This window comes from Pseudopodoces humilis, chromosome 1 (assembly GCF_049639895.1).
Source record: "Pseudopodoces humilis isolate 2021_Gansu_Grassland_sample_001 chromosome 1, ASM4963989v1, whole genome shotgun sequence".
Classification (NCBI taxonomy): Eukaryota; Metazoa; Chordata; class Aves; order Passeriformes; family Paridae; genus Pseudopodoces; species Pseudopodoces humilis.
This window is the reverse complement of record NC_142200.1, coordinates 132,278,362-132,297,172: the sequence shown is the minus strand read 5'-3', so window position 1 is coordinate 132,297,172 and position 18,811 is coordinate 132,278,362. Positions and strand designations below refer to the sequence as shown.

Below are 18,811 nucleotides of genomic sequence, written 5' to 3'. Positions count from 1 at the left end.
ACTGTGGGAAACCTTGTCTAGCTGAGCCTGCTCTGAGCTAGGGTGGTTGGACTAGAGAATCTCCAGAGGTGTTTTCCACCTCAGCTCTTCTTTGGCTGTTACTCTGCAGCCTGGTGACCAATTTATCACTTGGGGATTCTAGTCTTTGCTCCAAGGAACAGTAGAGCCTGGAGAAAACACACCAGTGGTGTCTGGAAATGGGACTAAGTATTTTTTTATTAGTTTTTGAGTATTCTGATCTGCAGTTACGTTTCATAGAGCCTGCCAGAGTAGCCTCCTTCAACCAATCTCTAACAGAGAGGAGTGATCAGATGCAGATCTTTGATAGAAAATGTGCACTATCAGGAGAGGATTACATCCAATTCTCTATATCCAGACTGGATTATCCCTGCAATCTCAATCTCAAAGGCCTCTAAACTCTAGAGGAAGAGGTAGGATTAATATATTTTGCTATCTTTTGCATTAGCCATACCTAGAAACAGGCAGTTTATGTGCAGATATTTGGAGCTTTCCACTGACAATTCTGTCCTACTGCCCTTGTGCTCCCTTACAAAGTCTTGTGCAAAGATAAAACCAGAGAGCTAAGGAAGTTTATTTTTCTGTATCTAACTAGTGATGTACAAATTGACAAACTTATCAAGCCCTAGGGGTTATCTGAAGCACCCCAAGATGCTGCTTAAAACTGATTGGAAATCCCCATGTTATGAGCTTCCTGTTGAACTCCAGTCGAAATTCTTCCAATTCCTTACCATTCTTCAGAATTCAGCTGATGAGATAATGTGAGAGACAAGACATGGAAAAAATCTCATTCGTGAAGGAACTCTTCTTCATTAGATTTTCCCTGAGAGAGCTTGATTGGTTATTGTCTCATTTAAGTAGTAATATGGAACACTGTTTAATTAGAGTGAAAATAGTAAATGTAGCCAACAGGCAGAGTTAAAGACAAGCAGACTAGTGCCAAAACTGTTACATACTATTGATGATTATTATCTGGCATCACAGACATGTCAAACACTGCTTCCTCCCTGTAACTGCATGGGAAATTATTTTCTCTTATTTGTCTTACACTTGTAAACCTCAAAACTGCAAGGACCCATTCACACTGTAAGGTGCAGTACTAAGTAATTTAGAAGTTTACTTTCAACCTTTCAACCTTTTTTTCTTTCTTTTTTTTTTTTCTCCCTTTGGAGCAGATTAATTATGGTAGAAGTATTTGCAGCAGCCTATCTGTCACCAGAAAATAATAACACAAGGCAGCTAGAACTGTGGTGTTAGACTTACTGGAAGGGTATTCCATGATCTGGTTAAACTTAACAAATTGAATTTGCTTTTATTTTGTTAAAAATCAGTTCCACAATGGATTAGCTAATGAAGTGTCCTTGCGGTGACTGAAGGACGTAAACCAGATACAGGGTTTTTGAGCTGGTCTGTAGTAGGGATGTTTATATCTCACATTTTAAATAGACATAGGGGATAAATGAACATGCAATGTGTTTTTCATCAAACGTACTGCCTAGGAACTTTCAGTACTTGAGAAACAGTGCTGGTTGCCAGCTGTATTTCAGATTATCTCCTTATCATGTAGATCTCAGTAACAGAGGCACTGTGCAGACTTGGGAGTTGTGTTATAAAGAATCCAAAAGCCCGTGTCGTCTTTTGTTTAAAATAGCACGAATCAGAAATTACTGCTTTTAGTAGAATTTTGCCAATATAAAAGAAAAAACCCTGAGAATTCAGAAGTGGTTTATTCTTTACATGATGCACAGTCTCACTGATTTTCAGAGCATTAGAAAGCAAAGTCTTGAGTCTGACATCTGATGCTATTTTGTAATTGTGAATATAGTGAATGTAAATGTCTCTTCTGCCAAAACTTTGTGTGTCTTACCACGTGAACCACCAATTTCCCTGGGGAACAAACTTGGCAGTTCTTTGTAAAAGGTGGTTATTTCTGAAATAATTAGGACAAAAGTGCAGAAGACAGGAAAAGGCCTTTTTGCTCTTCAAGTATCCATTTTGAACACAGAAAAATGCAATTTGTGAGAAAGCCAGGGACCTGAAAGTTTGTTTTTAATGTCTGAGTTACCCTTTGTGTTGTGAATTCTGAAGGGAAAAGTATGGAGTATTTCTTACTTGAAATCAATATGAGATACTCAAAAGCAATTCTTGATATTGCTATAGTTTACATTCATACCAGAACTATAAACTGCAAGAATGTATTGCAAGTGCATATCTACTTCAAGACATCAGCAGTTCATATTTCAGTTTATATTGCCTAAATCCAATATTTATCCTTTATAAGAAACTGTTTTTCTGTGTCTTCATCTGTAAGACTAGTAGGCTGTAGAAATGAAAGTGGTTAGCAATTGTTTTACTGAGAATTTTCAAAACATTAGGCACATGCCCAGGGTCAGTTAATATGTCTCAGCTGGGAAGCAAAAGCTTTAAAAGAGCAAATGTAGACGTGCAGAAGACATGATCATTTGCAGTCTAATGTAAACTGCTAAATAGCAGTGTCAGTACTTGCACCTTGACATTTAAATATTTTGTTGGGGTTATAGTTGTTCCTTCTCTTTTTTTTTAAAAAAAGGTGGAGTATACTTTCTAATAACAAAATAAAACAAACAAGTTAAAAAATCTCAAGCAACAAACCAACCAAAAAAAAAAAAAAAGGCAGGAACCTCTTCTCTTGCTCAATTTATGCTTCCTTAGAATTCAAACCATCCTTTCTGAAGTCTCTCTTACCCATGATCCAATGCACACTATAGTAATGAAATGTCTCTAAAAATCAGGTTTTCTCCATCAAAACTGAAACTTAACACATAGCAAGAATTATATTGGTGGGAGAAACTAAGTGAGAGGAAGGAAACAGAAAAAGACACTTCACTCAAGTGAAATATATTTTAATTACTTCTAGAAAACACTTTTCCTTGAACAGGAATCACAGTCAAGAATGAATGATTAATAATTCTGTGCACTCCAACCTAACAATTTTGATGGTGTATTAAAATATTACATGCTAGAAAGGAATTTAAGAATAGTCATGTGCTTTCTTAGTCTACCCTAATAATGCCAGAAACATCAGATATTCAGCTACTCTGTTGTCTAGACAAATGGCATACTCTTGCTAATTGCAAGTACAAAAAGCCAATTTGAAAACTAGGTTTTATGATAGTAGGAAATGATAGAAAATGGACTATGGTCTCATAAGCTTTTTTTCCTCCCATTACTTGAGATGGAATTTACATCCTGTGCACAAAATTACACTGATTTAATCAACCATGAATATATATTTTCCAAACTACATGCCTATGAACATATAGATAATATTTTCAGTGCTTGTTTCAAGTTTGAGACTTATTAAAAGCCATCTATTTTGTAATATGGAAACTATATCCAGTGCTAAAACTTGACTTCTTAGCCATAATAATTTCCAGCAACATTTGAGAGAATTGTGTGGGGTTTGTGCTTGTCAATGAAAAGGTGCTGCAATGAGAGGGTCATTCTTCATGTATTTGTTGTTTGTTTTGCCACTTACACCTATACACCTTACATACCTATAAGAACTTTCTCATAGACAGTTCCTTGTTCTGGCTTTCCAGTTCTGTATCAGTTTTGCCCTGTTTGTCTCAAAGTGAAAAGGGAGATGCTTTGCATGTGCGCAGGATGAGGAATCACTGTGCAATTTACAGTGCATTTCCACTTGTGTTCAGTTTTTTACCATTTAACAGAAGAGACCTTATTGTCCATTTTATCTTTTTCTCTGAAAGCTTGTGCAAAGTGCACAAAAAAATTATCATCAGTGATGTTCTGGAGTGTAACAGAATGATTTTAACTTGTGTGAGATTTCTCATGCGGATAGTACCAGGGAAAAGAATTGCATTCATGGCTATAGCACAGTGTGGATGTTTTCTGAATGCTGCTGTGCTGTCCTGGGCATACTGAACCACCAGATGTATATTGCCCATTTACAACTTTCTAAACTTGCTGATAGTTGTAGCTACCTGCTCCTGAGTCACTGTACCATGCATATAGTTGGTATTAGGTTGTACACTCAAATTCAGTACCCATCCCCTTCTGGATTGGGATGACAGTCAAAAAGTAGGTGTACTCTTGCTCCAGAGCTCATACTATGCCTTTGCACAGGAATACGTAGGTGGACTTGTCTTGAAATTAGGGCACTCTACCATTTGTTAGTGATAAAACCACCCAAGAACACCAAGACAACACCAACACACTTCAGTATGGAATCAAAAGATGACTTACTTGTGTTTGTGCTCAGTACTCACAGCACTGTCTCTCCAAAAATGAGTTGCATTACTGGTACCACTGTACCAGTCTCCTTCTGTGTGAGTCTCAGTTAATTTTTTAACATTGTGTTTCCCTTTCTGAAGAAATAAACTGTGGCAACACAAAAACCTGTTCAAAACCATCTGCGTGGGTGGTGGACAAGAACAGGTGACAGCCTATACCATATGGGTTATAGTATTTGCATAGCAGGTGGAAGGACAAGCACTACAAAGTCCCTGCCAGAAAAGCCAGAAAGTTTTCCTGAGGCTTTTCCTGAGGGAGTGCTGGTGGATATACACCAGCAATACAGGGACACCTGGGATACTCTGAAACACTTGCCAGGCCTGAGCTGTGGCTGCTGTTCACCTACCCTGTACCCTGATGAGGACAGCCTGGGCAGCTACGCAACAGAGCAGTGCAGGCATTGTCCTGCTGCCCTCCCTGCAGCATGACAGTCCATGGAGGACAATTTGGTGTGATCAAGACTGGAATATGCTATAATAATTGAGCAGTCTATTTCCCTATGCATATCTCTTGTCACCTCTCCTGGATGGGTCAAATTAGGTCCTTCTGGCTCCTGGGAAAAGGAGGAGGGATCCCCAGCCAGCTGCAGTGGAACAAAACGATGTCACATAGAGACACATCTATAGCACCGCGTTAGAGCTGGTCGGCATGAACTTGGGCCAATATGTAAATGGTTGCCAGGCAGATTTAGGCTGACAGGTAATCCTGTGCTTAGTGTTCTCTGGCAATGTCAGAGCTGAGACTCTGGCAGAGAGACACTGTACGTCGCGCTCCCTCTGGGTGCCCTGCAGCTGTAGCGTGGAGACGGACCTCCCTGGGAATCCCTGGGATCACCCTGACTGCTGGGCTCCTGCGGATTATTGCCCTGGGAATCCTTGGGATCACCCTGACTGCTGGGCTCCTGCGGATTATTGCCCTGGGAATCCTTGGGATCACCCTGACTGCTGGGCTCCTGCGGATTATTGCCCTGGGAATCCCTGGGATCACCCTGACTGCTGGGCTCCTGCGGATTATTGCCCTGGGAATCCTTGGGATCACCCTGACTGCTGGGCTCCTGTGGATTATTGCCCTGCGGGAGCCCGCACTCACGGGGGTGTCGGCCAGACCGCTTTCACAATAGTTTTCACTTCCAAAGCAGGCAACACGAACGAACCAACGTGCCTGCAGCGAGCTGCCGCAGGGTGAGACAGCGGTAAACCCTTAGATGCTCCCGCTGGAAGTGCCGAAGTGGCACCCTGCAGCTCCCCCTCGGGAGTCCCTGCTCCGCGCCCCGTCCCTTGCAGGGGCGAGCGGCACCAGCCCTGCGCGGTCCCTGCACCCCTGCCCCGGGATGCTGCTCTGCGCTGCCGCCGCCGGCAGCTTGGCAGGGACTTCAATGCGTCCCGGCGTCTGTGCAGGGTCTCCCGTTGTGCTTGGTCCTGTTATCAGGGACATAAAAGGAAAGAGGCACTTCTTACATTCCCCTACGTGACCCAGAGCAACAGCTCCGTGTGTGGATTTTTTGTTCTTTTGGGGAGAAGGGAATGTAAGTGGGTCTAGTAAAATAAATTGCAGAACTTTTTGTTTTGATTAAAGCCATTGTGCAATTACTGCTTGTATTTTCTGTAGTCACATTCCTACAGCTACAGTCACAATAGAAGGCAGCTTGTTTTTAAAACGAGAGGAAGGCTTGACAAAAGGTTACAGTAAAGAAAGAAAAGCTAAGAACATTGGTAAGCCTTAATCCATACATCAGATACAGACAGATATAAACCTGTTTAAAGCTGTTACAATAACAATTAGCTTTCCCAAGTGCAGTGGCAGGGTGATAGAAAAACAATTCAAGGGTAAATACCAAAACTAACCATGTTCTCTTATATGAAAAAGGTATTTTTCTGTCTCTAGAGAAAATGCCACATTCATGTTTAAAGCATAAAATACAGTAAAGGAATAGATGGCAGTATTTAAAATACGCAGATGAGCTCCAGAAACTTGAGGGCATTGCTATAACTGACTGCAAAGAAGGAACTATTTATCTTAGGAGTCACTGGATAATGTGTAACATATACAGAAAGGAGAGGTACAAGGTCAGCTCTCAGGAGTGCTGGTAGTTTGGAACTGGAAGTATTCCTTATGAGGCCCTCTGCCATCTAACTTCCAAGAAAAAGTACTGTAGCAAACAAATTCTTTCAACCTTTCCTTTTCTCTCTAGTTTTCTGTGTAAGAAACCAAGATCATTTCATCTTAAGTGTGCCTGAAAACTAAGAATAGATGAAAGGGAGAAACGCTAAATGGCTTCTTCCAGAAAAAATCCTTTATCTATAGATTCATGTATTTAAAGTTTCAAAGGAACTTTATGATTATCTAGTTAGAACTGCCTGACTGGCTGTAAAACCTCACCAAGTAATCTCTCCAACAAGCACATAACATCTGTTTGAGTAATTGCATACCCCTTACAGAGAAACCCAGTCCTGATTTAAGGGCTGCAAATGATGAAGTTCTGCAGTCCTTACTCAGGATTTGACTCAATGAAAACATTGGCATATTATGCTCTCTGTCTGTTAGGTTTGAAGCAACAGAAAGATGTACCGGCTTTAAAAACAGGTCTGCTTCAAATCTCTATGAACAAACTCTACAGATTTAAAACAAACTAAATGAGAAAGCATCATAAGAACACTTGTGCAGAGTTTTCTCTTTTGTAAGGACACAAAAACATATTCTATTATTTTTCTTGGAATTTTTAGAGAACATTGACTAAACAATATTTGACAGGTGAATCTCTTTGGTGTAAAACTTGTTTAGTTTTCTGTTTCAATGGCCTATGGGAACAGTTTCCAGCCCTCTGTAAGGCTAGAGGTCTTGATTTACATGTGGTAATACTTAACCTTCAGTATCTTTTTAAAGACACTAATGTAAAGAGATTTACAGCAGAAACACTAATCTTAAGTAGTGAGATAAGTTCTCTCTAAGTGCCACAAGAATTCAAACTTTCATATGCTGATGAGACTTCAGGTGTTCAGGTTTGACACCAGGGCAAAGTGGTCATAGAACTACTCACTTACTGACAAACACCACAAAAGTCAAAGAGTTCTGTGGAAGAAATAAAGATTAACTGGCTTTCTGATCAACATATCTGTGCCTGTGGTGGAAGCTGTATAAACACATTTGGTTGTTAAATGTGATCAAGATGCTTGATAAGCATATATAGCCAAAAGACAGCATTTTCTTGATAGATGTGGATACAATATGTTCACAGAACATATCTGGATGAGAACCTATGCTCATATGCAACTTTAAAGTATACACTGCCAGAAATTACTTGCCCTCTTTCAGACACATTAATAAATGTAGACAAATATTTCAGAATACAATAACATTACCAAAACATGATCATATTGATAATCTTGTTTTCCATGGAAGCAAACATTAGGCATACATAAGCATTCAAACTACGTTAACTCTTCTCTGAAATAATGAATGTTTCCAATATTCATTTGTACCATCTGATACAAGAATAGATTTTGCTTATGTCCAGTGATGCTCTGCTATTGCTTGAATTGACTGTCACAGCTGAAGGTCATAAAGTGACTCGGTGCCAATACAAACAGATGAAATACCGAGAAACAACTTTTAAAAAATATTAGCTTAATAAAATCAAGGACAAGCTCCAGGAAAAAAAGTAAACTTTGAGAACAGAAGCATTAGACATGGCTTCTCAATTCACCTTTCAACGTTACATCAACATAAAAAGCAACTGTAGTACTTGCACACCTAAAAAAAAGAAGGTAGGATTGTACTTTGGGCCTTAAAAAGAGCTCAGTTCACTCCACTGTCAGAGACTTCCTGTGTTACCTTGGATAAACTGGGTAGGACAAGGTTTCTGAAGGTATGTACATATCTAAGTTTGTCTAGATTTGCATTGGGGCATTTGCTACAGATTCTCATAACTATCAGGCACTGAAAATGAATGCATGTCTACTTTTAAAATTATCTCTAAGTTTGTGTTTTTTTCCCTGAGGGTTAGTCACTGGTTGACTAAGGGTTCACAAGCCCATGAGTGTGGGCTATCATAAACAGTGAAATTCAGTATTTTTTTTCACTTTGTATTTTGGTTAGTATGGTGCCCATGAAGCTTTTGAGAACTAAGAGGTCTGACAGTCTGCTGTAGGAGAGTAGACTGTTCCCCTCTGTAATATGAGAATAATTGTACCTTCACTAGGAGCTATTAAATAAGCACAGAACACATTGTGAGACAGTCATGTTGTGTCATAATGTAGAGATATTTCAAGACAGAGTTTAGACAAAGAAAACTTTCAGTTGCTTCATAAAGAATATGTCTGTTCTGTAACTTGCTCTCCCTACTTCCACAGATCATCAGAGGAGAAAGAAAGAACATAGATTAGTTCTCATACAAAAGTATAAGTTAGGGGAGAAGTCCTTGCACCAGAAATTGAGTGCATGTAAAGAGCTGAAATCACACAGCTGAGTGTTGCTTAATACCTCCCGGAAGCTGCTCAGCACATCAGAATCAGGCTAGAATTTGTATATTTGTTTCAGATCCGGTTCTTCAAAACTAGATTAAATGAATCATCTCAACTTAGGCAGAATTACCTTGACATCAAGAGGACTAATTACACAAAAATCACTCAGGATGGGAGGAGTTGCCATGAGGCTAAAAGCACTGTAGACAATTGAAAAAGCTCTTTCCACAATACACATCACATATCTATGATTAAGTTAATTGCTGACAGGAAGGCAAGTGTTTATTGAATATGATGTCTCAGAAGCAACATTTGGCTCAAGAAATCCCTTCATTTGTGGAGCCTGAGAGGGATATCAGGGAAAAGAAATTTAAACGTATTTTTTATAATCCTTCATAAGCAGTTGCTCATTTCACCAGAGGTGAGATAATGCAAAAGGTGGTTAGTCCAGTGCTTGACTGTCACAGGTTCCATCACACATATGAGAAACGGTATTATAGTCAGAAAAGAATATTCCCAAATTTCTGTAGCACAAAACTTCAACATTTACACTTGTCATTTTTTTCCTGCCACAGTGGACCAGTAAGATGAAACTGATGAGAATCTTTATGTTGACAAAGTAGAAAGTGCAGACTTTATAAAATTGCTTTATGCCATTTAGCAGTTAAGCTTTGCTACTCTTTTTAGATTTAAAGAAATAATTCTTTGTACTAAAAGGCGAAAAAACATTCTGTATTCAAATTATTCAGCTATGGTTAGTCCACTTTAATTATTGCATATAAAAGTGTTTTATTCTTTTCTTCAATCAGACTGGCAGAGATCACTTATAGCATTCAACTAGAACAGTCTCAATAAAAACTAATTAAAAGCTCCTGTGAGTTTGAGCATGGGATCTGGTAAACTCAGTAACAAATAAAACATAATTCTAAACATTCATGTTTACAAAAAAAAATAATTACAAAAATCTGAACAATAAGTTAATAAAGTAAAATAGTTATCTACTGTTCAGATATAAAATCCCAGCAACTTAATTTACATATCACTATGGCAGACATGACAAATTGTGAATAATGCTCTATCCACTGTCATAAGTGGTACTTCGAGATTTCCAACAGAAAACTTATATTTTGATTTTCTGTTCAAATACAGCCAAAAGTAAGAGGCAAAGCCAGCCTAATAGTAATCCAAGGTTCTGTAAGAGAAACATCAACCAGGGTCGCCGTGTCTGAATATGAGTCATTTCAGGAAGCTAAAAAAAGAATAAGACAGCAGAATGAGAGCCAGATACATTCATCTGTGGGAAAAAAAAGTTATGGGAAAACAAGGCAAACTTCATTTAAAAAAAACAACTTTCAAAATATTGAGCTTCTGACTATACTATTAATGTGTAGTATTTTCTGTACATTTTGACAAAGCTGATCTTGATGACAAAATATTTAAATTAATCAAATTTTACCCACTTCGGTTCTTTTACTATCACTGACAAGAATTATAAACAAGATTCTGAAATTTGTTAACTTCTCAATATTTTGTAGTAATTTTATACAGCTGTCTGCAAGAAAATGCTTATTTAGTAAAATTAGTGATTTCCTTTTGTGGGAATGAACTAGCTGGAGTATTTTTTGCTTCAGTACTATATATAGGGTCAATCATGCTTTTTCTGAAATAACTGGCAACACTCCTATTTACTTGGGCTTTAGTAAATGTACAAGTAGAAAACAGGACTTTTAAAATATGCTTGAAAAAATCATGTTTAGTATTTTTCTCTATGAGTTTTAAATCATGTAATGGAGCAACACTTGTTTATAATCATAATAAAGGCTACTTGTATTGACCTTTCACTCTACACAGTGTATTTTATCAAAGGTTTAAACTAGATATGTGTCTAAACAGACCTTGCAAAAATGATGCCTCAGGCTCAAATTCTCTTAATATTTCTGTTTTATTCAGGGGAAACACTTATGACTGCTAATACTGTCAAATCAACTCTCAAAATAAATAGAGAGCAGTAGTCTGGTGCTGACCTCTGGTTTTGGTTGTGTGTTTTTTTCTGTGCTTGAATAAAAAACTACTGAGTTCCTGTGCACTTTGGAGGCTCTTCACAGTAGCTGTAACAGCAACAGCCACTGGGAGACAGTGGAGTGGTGCTGACCAAGGAGGTTAACAGGAGTGTTTGCTATGCTTGTCCTTCCCTCTGTCAGAGGGGGGGTCTCTGGGGCTGCTTCTTCTGCATTCTTCTTTCTCTGAAAGTTGGCATGGGCCCAAAACAAAACTGTGCTGAAAAATCTGCCTCCACTTTAAAGTTTTGCCTGAAAATAACAGGAAAACCCAAATGCCTTGGATCTTCATTACAACCAGGCAGTGATTTAAATTACAGTACAGAAACTTATGTAGTTATATTTGCTCAGTGTCTAAAGATAATCAGAAACTTTTAATCTAAAACAAGTGTAAACACCTCAAAGTTCTGATGTAAATCAAAATCTGAACTGACAGTTTTAAGTGCTCAGAGCACACAGAATTTTTCATGGATATGAGTAAAAAACTGTTAATTAAGACCTAGCCTGAATCCAGGGTTCCAGTCTAGATGTTTAGTCTTTCTTATTTATCCTTATAATCAGTCTATTTTTTCCTCTTCCCCAGTGCCTGAGTGAAAAGTTCTCCAAACAGGAAAAAAATCCCGTTGCAAAATTGAATTTTCATTTCTGTCAGTGACAATTTATTTATTGCTCTCAGTGAAAATTTACGAGTGACACACATGCACAGGAGGTTCCTGAGATAATTTTCAAAAGGAATTCTTAGCAAGCAGTAACCTTTCCATGTCCAATGCTGATGTCTGCTCCCTCCATCTAACCTATGTGCATGTAATCAACACACAAACCATTTCTGTTGCCATACCTAGTGTGATATCCCTGCTTATCTGTTAAAATAAAATGGCTGCTGTCACAATATCAGCTATAGTTACTCAACTCTCTCTGAACAAAAAGTGTGTGGTATAGCAGAGAGAATCTTGTTGTTTAAGAAGCATAATCCTATTCAACTGGCAGATGCAAACCACTTCAAAATTAAGGGAACATAGCACCACATCTAAGCTGTTGGAAGCTCACACTTGCTAATGCTTCAAGTCTGTCAGAGGCAAAAGAGGTACAGCTACTCAAGGGACTGCTCTGTTCCACTCCAGCTCATGTTATCATTAGTGCACAAAAGATAAGAAGAATTAGGAAGCAGCCTGCTGAAAGAAGGCATGCCAGGCTTAGCATTTTACTGGCTAAAAAAGAGTTCTTACCAAGCTGGACACATATGGCATGGCTGATGCACTGCAACAGTCCAGTAAATCCCTTTAAAAACTACTCCCTTATCTTCAAAATTGAAAACATTTTTTTAAATTAGTCACAGTAAACTTCAGTTTTGCATAATTTCTTGGTGAAACATGATGGATATAAGTGATTTTATCTTTTGTCCCTTATTCAGTTTCTGAAATCATTAGTCTCTATCCAGCTTGCTAATGGAGTTAAAATGCCATTTGTAGAAATGAAAAACCTTTAATTAACCACAGAAGTAGATTTGTGCTACTTCGTCTGTGGTGGCAGTCTCACAGTGCTGTTCTGTCAACAAACCTCCATTCACACCCCTCAATGTTCCTAAGTGCAGAAACCAGTGAGGATGTTCAGTTTTATTTAACTGCTATTCTGACAAGCACATGAATATGTGAAAGCCCATAAAACAAGTACTGAAAATTACAGTCAAACTTTGTGTACTATTAGAAGTTTGTACACCATTGGCAGGAGCACTGGTAACTGTTGTTTGTAGATGAGAGTGCAGCAGAAAGTAGAACCTAGTTCTGTGCAGCAAGTAGAAAAATACATAAAGAATGGCTCATTTTCTCTTGAGATGTACTATACAAACATACAAATCTTTTCAGATCTATAGATGGCTGCAATGCTGAATAAATATTTTTTTTAAATAAAATAATCCCTGTGATGTTTGACACTGGCAGGTGAGCCACCCAATGGCAGTTCTTTTGACAAAATGCAGAGAAAAGCTGCTTAGTTTTATTAATAAAAGGGATTGAGAGAAATAAGCTTTTCTCCCCTCTTTCCCTTCTTTCTTCCCTTCCCATCAAGACCAAGATTATGATGACAAGCTGAGAACAAGGGAAAACATGTCCCTGTCTCTGCCTGGAACTATGTTTCCTCTTGGGATTTACAGCTGGCACATGGCTTTGAAGACTCAGGGAAAAACTTGGTATTGTTCTAGAAGCTTGTGGATCCCTGATGGATGCCAATCCTACACTGGAGGAAAAATATGTGTACATCATTCTTTGCCCCATTAGTAAAACCATGCCTACACAGCTGGTAGGCAGCCTCACTTCCAAATTTCCCTGTCAGAACAAGCTGCAACTTGGTACACAGTGTTCTTGTCTGTTATTTACTACCTCAGTCAGGACTGTTGACACATCCACAATCCTTTGGCAGTTCCATCTTGAGCTCTTAGGTGAATTTTATGTTCCTTTTACTTTACTTACAATAGCAAAAATAGACTAAAATACTAAGGAGGCCTACGATGAATTACTGTAAGTAGAATTTTAAATAGGTTATAATACTGGAATGGCATATCAGGTATAAAGTATGATGCCTGAACCTGGTAAAGGGCATCTCAGGCATGACGTGGTAACAAACACAAGGGAGAGATAGACAGCAGTGGGAAAAAACAAAGTAATAATTTATGGAGAGACTTTTTTTTCTCACTCTTGATCTACCCACTCAAAACATTCCAACTTTGTGGAGGAGCTTGCAAGAAACCCTACATCAACACATGATGGTTAAAGAGCCAAGTGACAAAGCTGGGCAGGCATTTAAGTTCTGCATGTGTAACAGTAATCCATCTCTTCAATAAATTATGTGGCCTGAGGCATCTGCATGAGCTATGATTGCTCCACATTTTTGCTCAGTCCTTAGACCTTCCTCCTACCTCCTATCTTCACACCTTATTTTTCTATTGGCAGATCATTGCAATTTTACTGGGAGTATGAAAAATATTGGGCAGCTATTAAAAAGTTGAGGTAATCTGAAGGTTTTTTTAATGCTTAAGAGCTAATTGAAACCTCCCTAGGACAGAATAGAAGTGTTCAGGATAAGCACCTTACATTTTAGTTCTGAAACAGCAAATTTGCATTGAAACAATGGGTGAAAAATATATGAAGAAAAGGGCAGGAAAAAGAAAAAAATAACCAGTTTTTTCAAGATCATTATATCCCCTGAAGGTTCAAATATATGTTTTACTAAATAACTAAAATAACTAAAAATACATTGTTTAGAAATCTTTAAAATATTTTTTAAAAAATACTCTAGAAGTTCATTATTCTTTTCTCTTATTTTAGTCTCTTCATGGTCGTTATTTCCCCTTTTCATTATAATGACACCTAGCATGAAAGTGAAACAGAAGGAAAACAGATTACTTTTCTAAGCACTGCTCTTTTTCTCTCCAAGTTCATCCCCCTGCACTTTTCTGACACTTATCGATGATGTGGCTATGCTATAAGGAAAACATAAAAATAGACTGAAGTTCTCACCATTTCTGCTAAAGATAAATACAAGAACATTCCAGCTGTAATAGTAAAAATCCAGTTTTGAATGGATGGGTCAGTCGATAGAGAAAGGCCAATATAAAGTCCTAAGAATGCTGTTAGTGCACTTATAAAATTCATCAAAATTGCAGTCTTCGTGGGAAGCCCTGTACTCAGCAGCACAGCAAAATCTCCTGCATAGAGACAAAGAACATTTATTATTTAGCTGATAAATGTATTTTAAGACTCTTGGTAATAAAATATGATGGAAAATAATTAAGATGTGTACAAAATTAGTGACTGATGGAGGGCTGCCTTTAGAAATCTGTAGAATTAGTTATAAACTTGTCCTATGTGAAAGAAAAATCTCAAAACAACAAAAAAAGTCATACTGACTTGTACTTGTTTAGCTGTTCCTAAAGATAGCATACAGTATTGAGAAGTGGCTTTCTGTTAGTTCTCTATGTTCCATGACATTTCCAACTTGGATTCATGCAAAAGTAAAGTCACATGCTTTCCCAGAGCTTCTAAATCTTTCTCTACTGGGCACTTGCCAGTTCAAATCATGTGGGCATATAGTGCTGCGTGGTCTCTGAGTGTGCTACAGGTGCTGCAAGTCAGAGTGATCTATGCCAGTCTGATCCCAGTTTGAGTTTAACCCCACTGATTTCATTTCTAATCAACTGGAGTAAGTTGTACATCAGAATCTGTCCTGATGGGATTTTTCTTCTAAAATGAAAGATTTTGTAACAGGCTACAACTAGAAGACTTCAAAAATTTCACTCCATGACTGTAAAGATGTCATTTTGACACTGGGGCACTACTGCCCCAGAATTAGGAAGGTGTCTTTGGAGCTAACTGTCAAGTAATTCTATTTGCTTTGCTATGCAAATAAGAGTTACCAGTTTTACAGCAATCCTCCATTCCATTTTGTTTGGAGGAGTCTTCTATGTAGCACATGAAATGTTCAGTCATTTAATGATAGAAATGAGAACCTGCAGCTGTCATCAACACAATGTCAGGAGCAGCTTTAGCCATGATGGAAGTTTTGCTAGAAAATGTCAATCAGGGGCAATATACAAGAGAACAAAACTCCTGTCCTGTCCAGTAAAATAGGTCATACACCTTTAATTACCTTACTGTTCTTGATTAGCAGCAGGAAGGAGGGTAGCAAGAAGAATACTTGTTTAAATAGCTCTGCTGCACATTGAAAGTCTTGGATAGACCATTGTGTCAGGCATGGCCATTATACACACATGGGTCTTGCTTACGGTTTTATTACTTTAGAAATATTTAATTATATTAAATTGATATATAATATATTAATAATTTTATAATTTATTTATTATTTTATTTTTATTTATTACTTTTTGTGTCAGTACACATAAGAATAACAGGTCACTCCTGACCTGATGTCATTTGCATCAGGAAGGCATCCCGTAATGAGTGCAGAAGCCTCCTCTGGTTTTTGTGAAGGGCAAAGAAAGTATCAGTCTCACACAGTAACATTGTAATGCATGATGTTTTAAGCAAGAATTCCCACAGATGTCATACAGGAAAGAAATTTTTGGGAAACCTGGAAATGCAAAGTCAATCAGGAAAAATACACACATATATTTCTTACCCATTTCATGAGGAATTTCATGGCATAAAATAGCAATCGTCGTTGTCACACCTGTTTCTGTTGAGGATGAGAATGCTGCTCCTATTACCAAGCCATCAGCAAAATTGTGAAGACTGTCACCCACCAGAACCATTATTGCTAACAAGCTGATTTTTTTACCTCAAAAAAGAAGGAAAAAAACAAACAGATAAAAAGTCCAGTATTAACCCAAACAGATATTGCCAGTTTTGTTACATTATAAATTATTTCAGTTTTTTGGTGACTTTGCATATAACATTACAAAAAGTCATATTAATCAGAGGGAAATAGTATTTATCTGATTTTCCCTTCTTATTACACTTCCTTCAATAAATTTGAAACAAAAAAAAGTAGGTTCCAGAACAATTCAAAATGAGATGCAAATACCAGGGAATAACTTCCTTATTCTTATTAGGTCAACTATTAGACAAAAAATTAGGTTTGAGTCCAGTCTCCTGAAGCATCCTAAGGCTTTCTATTAATCTTTCTTTATCTGATAAAATTCACACAAGTTTTCCTAGTTGTTATTTGGAGTTCTTCCACCATTGCTTACAGAATTGCACAGCTATAGGGAAGATAAATATTTGGTCTCATGTAGCTGATTGTTTTAATCCTGTAAAGCTTGCTACTACTGAGTAATATTTGCAGGGTCTGGGGTTTTTTATGCAATTGTATTACAGTGAAAGATAGAAATTAAAGACAGCAAGCCTCAGAGTATCACTTATAGTACACAGTTACAGCATACTTATATCCAACATTTGTTCCAATCAATTAATGGCTGTTATGCTCATAGTACCCCTATATGGAGCAGCACTCAGGGGTGGAGATGGCAGTTTGTCTTTCCCATGCTGTTCTGTGACCTTGTTTTAGTGTGGAACAGTGTACTGGGTGTTCATGGCACCACATCACCTGACATGAGTAGAAAGGTGCTACTAGTGATGCACATACTGAAATTAAGCCAGGGAATTAGGGACAATCTCTCTGCCCAGCCTGTAACAGAGACAGCTGGGTGGAATGCTGAACAGATTCACAGGGAGGCAGTTTATCTCTTCAAGAAGGAGCAAAACTCCGTATAGATTCAATGTCTAAACTTAGCAACACATAATTGGCTGCCCCATCCTGTACTTTTTTTCATTAATTTTATCCAGTTTTACAGTCACAACTGCCTAATGTCTGTCAAGAAACTCATCCAGCTTCCCTCTACACAGAATGGACAGAACACTTTGAAAAGGTTGTTTTCATGCCTGAAGGAGCAGAGTCATGATTTGGGCCTTAAATATGTACTTTTCTTACTTTTGGTGACCCCACATAGACATAGTATGACAGACTAAGGAGAAAATGTGAAGCTGCACCAATCTGTCTGAATACAGTTATTTCCAGGTTTCACTCCAGTAATGTTTCTCAGAGATGGCCATTTTATAGTGATGGGGGAGATATTTTTCTTACAGAACCTGGCTAGAACTGAAGTCTTCAGACTATTATGAAAAACACACAGAGCACATAAAAGCCTAACAACCATATTCAGAAAATCCTCCCTGGTTGTCTGGGAGCTCTGTGGGTTCAGAGAAATTGGCAGGCTTGTTAGATTTTACTGCCAGCTTACAGAGCTGGACGTGGATGTCCTGAGTTTGCACAGTTCTTTCTAAACACTATGGGCAGTTTATAATCAATAGTGCAGAGCATGAATTACGTAGAAATAATAGATTGCTGCATTACATTAAATTTGTGATTTGTAATAAGCGCTGGCAAGGTTGAAATCATGGCCTGCCCTGAGGTCTTATTAGTCTGTTTTGTTCAAGTATCTGATTACTGAAGAAGATATACCATGATTACTGGAATTCATTCCAGTGTGTTTTAGTATAACACAGGGATCACATTAACATTGTGGAGCAATTACAGATATAAGCTTTGTGAACTTACTTGACAGAAAGTTCAGAAGATGCATGTATAAACAAATCTGAATGTTTATCTTACTTTACTTTCAGCCTATTTTAAAGCAGCTTTGTTACTGGCAATTATCTCACTGCATTATATTCCAACACAAACTATTAACTTATTAGCTTAACTATTTCTACAAATAAATAGTTACAGAAGTCTCTTCTTCTCCAACAATATTACTTTCTTTTTTTCTTTGCTTAAATGGGGGACCAGAACTCATAGCAAATTCTATTCTATAATTTTCATGAAACTAATGGGTACAGGACCTCAACCATATACTACACTTCTTAAGTTTAGAATAAGAGTTTAAAACAAACATTTATCCATAAATAGATCTTTTCCAATGTTTCCATGATAAACACAGAAAAAATATTTCTAGTCAATGTAAAGTGTCGCTAAGTGTAAAAAATATAAAATGCTACTGTGTGGTCCTCTCTGATATTGATAGAACAAGTATGGATAAATGCAGAGAGAGCTTGTCAGACATCTTTTAACTTAGAAAGTTTCTTACTTTCTCAGTTACTTCCTATCTATGGTGATTGATGCTTTTTGCAGTCCTACTTGACAGGCATTTACAGTGAAGCTTTACAGTTTTGGAGTTGCCAGGCTTCTCTTAGACTGCAGATTCCTTTCAGTTTTGGGGAAGAAACATCTCTCTCAGTATTAAGGTACTTAGGTTATGTTTATGCACTTAGCTATTTAAAAGAACTGTAATGAAACAAACTTTTGTAATTATGTATTCCCCCAAAAATGCCAAATAACCTCCTGCCCTTCACTACTAAGGTTTCATTTCTGGAGGTAAGACGGAGCTATGAGGAAAACTTAAACTAAACATAGATTACTGAGAAGCTATCCCAAATTTAGTTACTTGGAACATATAACATTGAGATCACTAGA

The 18,811-nt window shown here is 37.7% G+C and overlaps 1 protein-coding gene across 3 annotated transcripts in view; it reads right to left on the bottom strand.

Annotated features, from left to right (window-relative positions):
- Positions 1 to 8,690: 8,690 nt before the first annotated feature.
- Positions 8,691 to 18,811, bottom strand: part of SLC39A12 (solute carrier family 39 member 12) — a 35,228-nt gene continuing 25,107 nt past the window's right edge. For all 3 annotated transcript variants that reach the window (XM_005518755.2, XM_088058142.1, XM_088058144.1), the window contains exons 10-12: positions 15,959 to 16,117; positions 14,341 to 14,528; positions 8,691 to 10,020 (exon numbers count right to left, since the gene is read on the bottom strand). In XM_005518755.2, the coding sequence (XP_005518812.2) occupies positions 9,892 to 10,020; positions 14,341 to 14,528; positions 15,959 to 16,117 (476 nt within the window). In that variant the 3' untranslated portion in view covers positions 8,691 to 9,891. The remainder of the gene's footprint in view (positions 10,021 to 14,340; positions 14,529 to 15,958; positions 16,118 to 18,811) is intronic.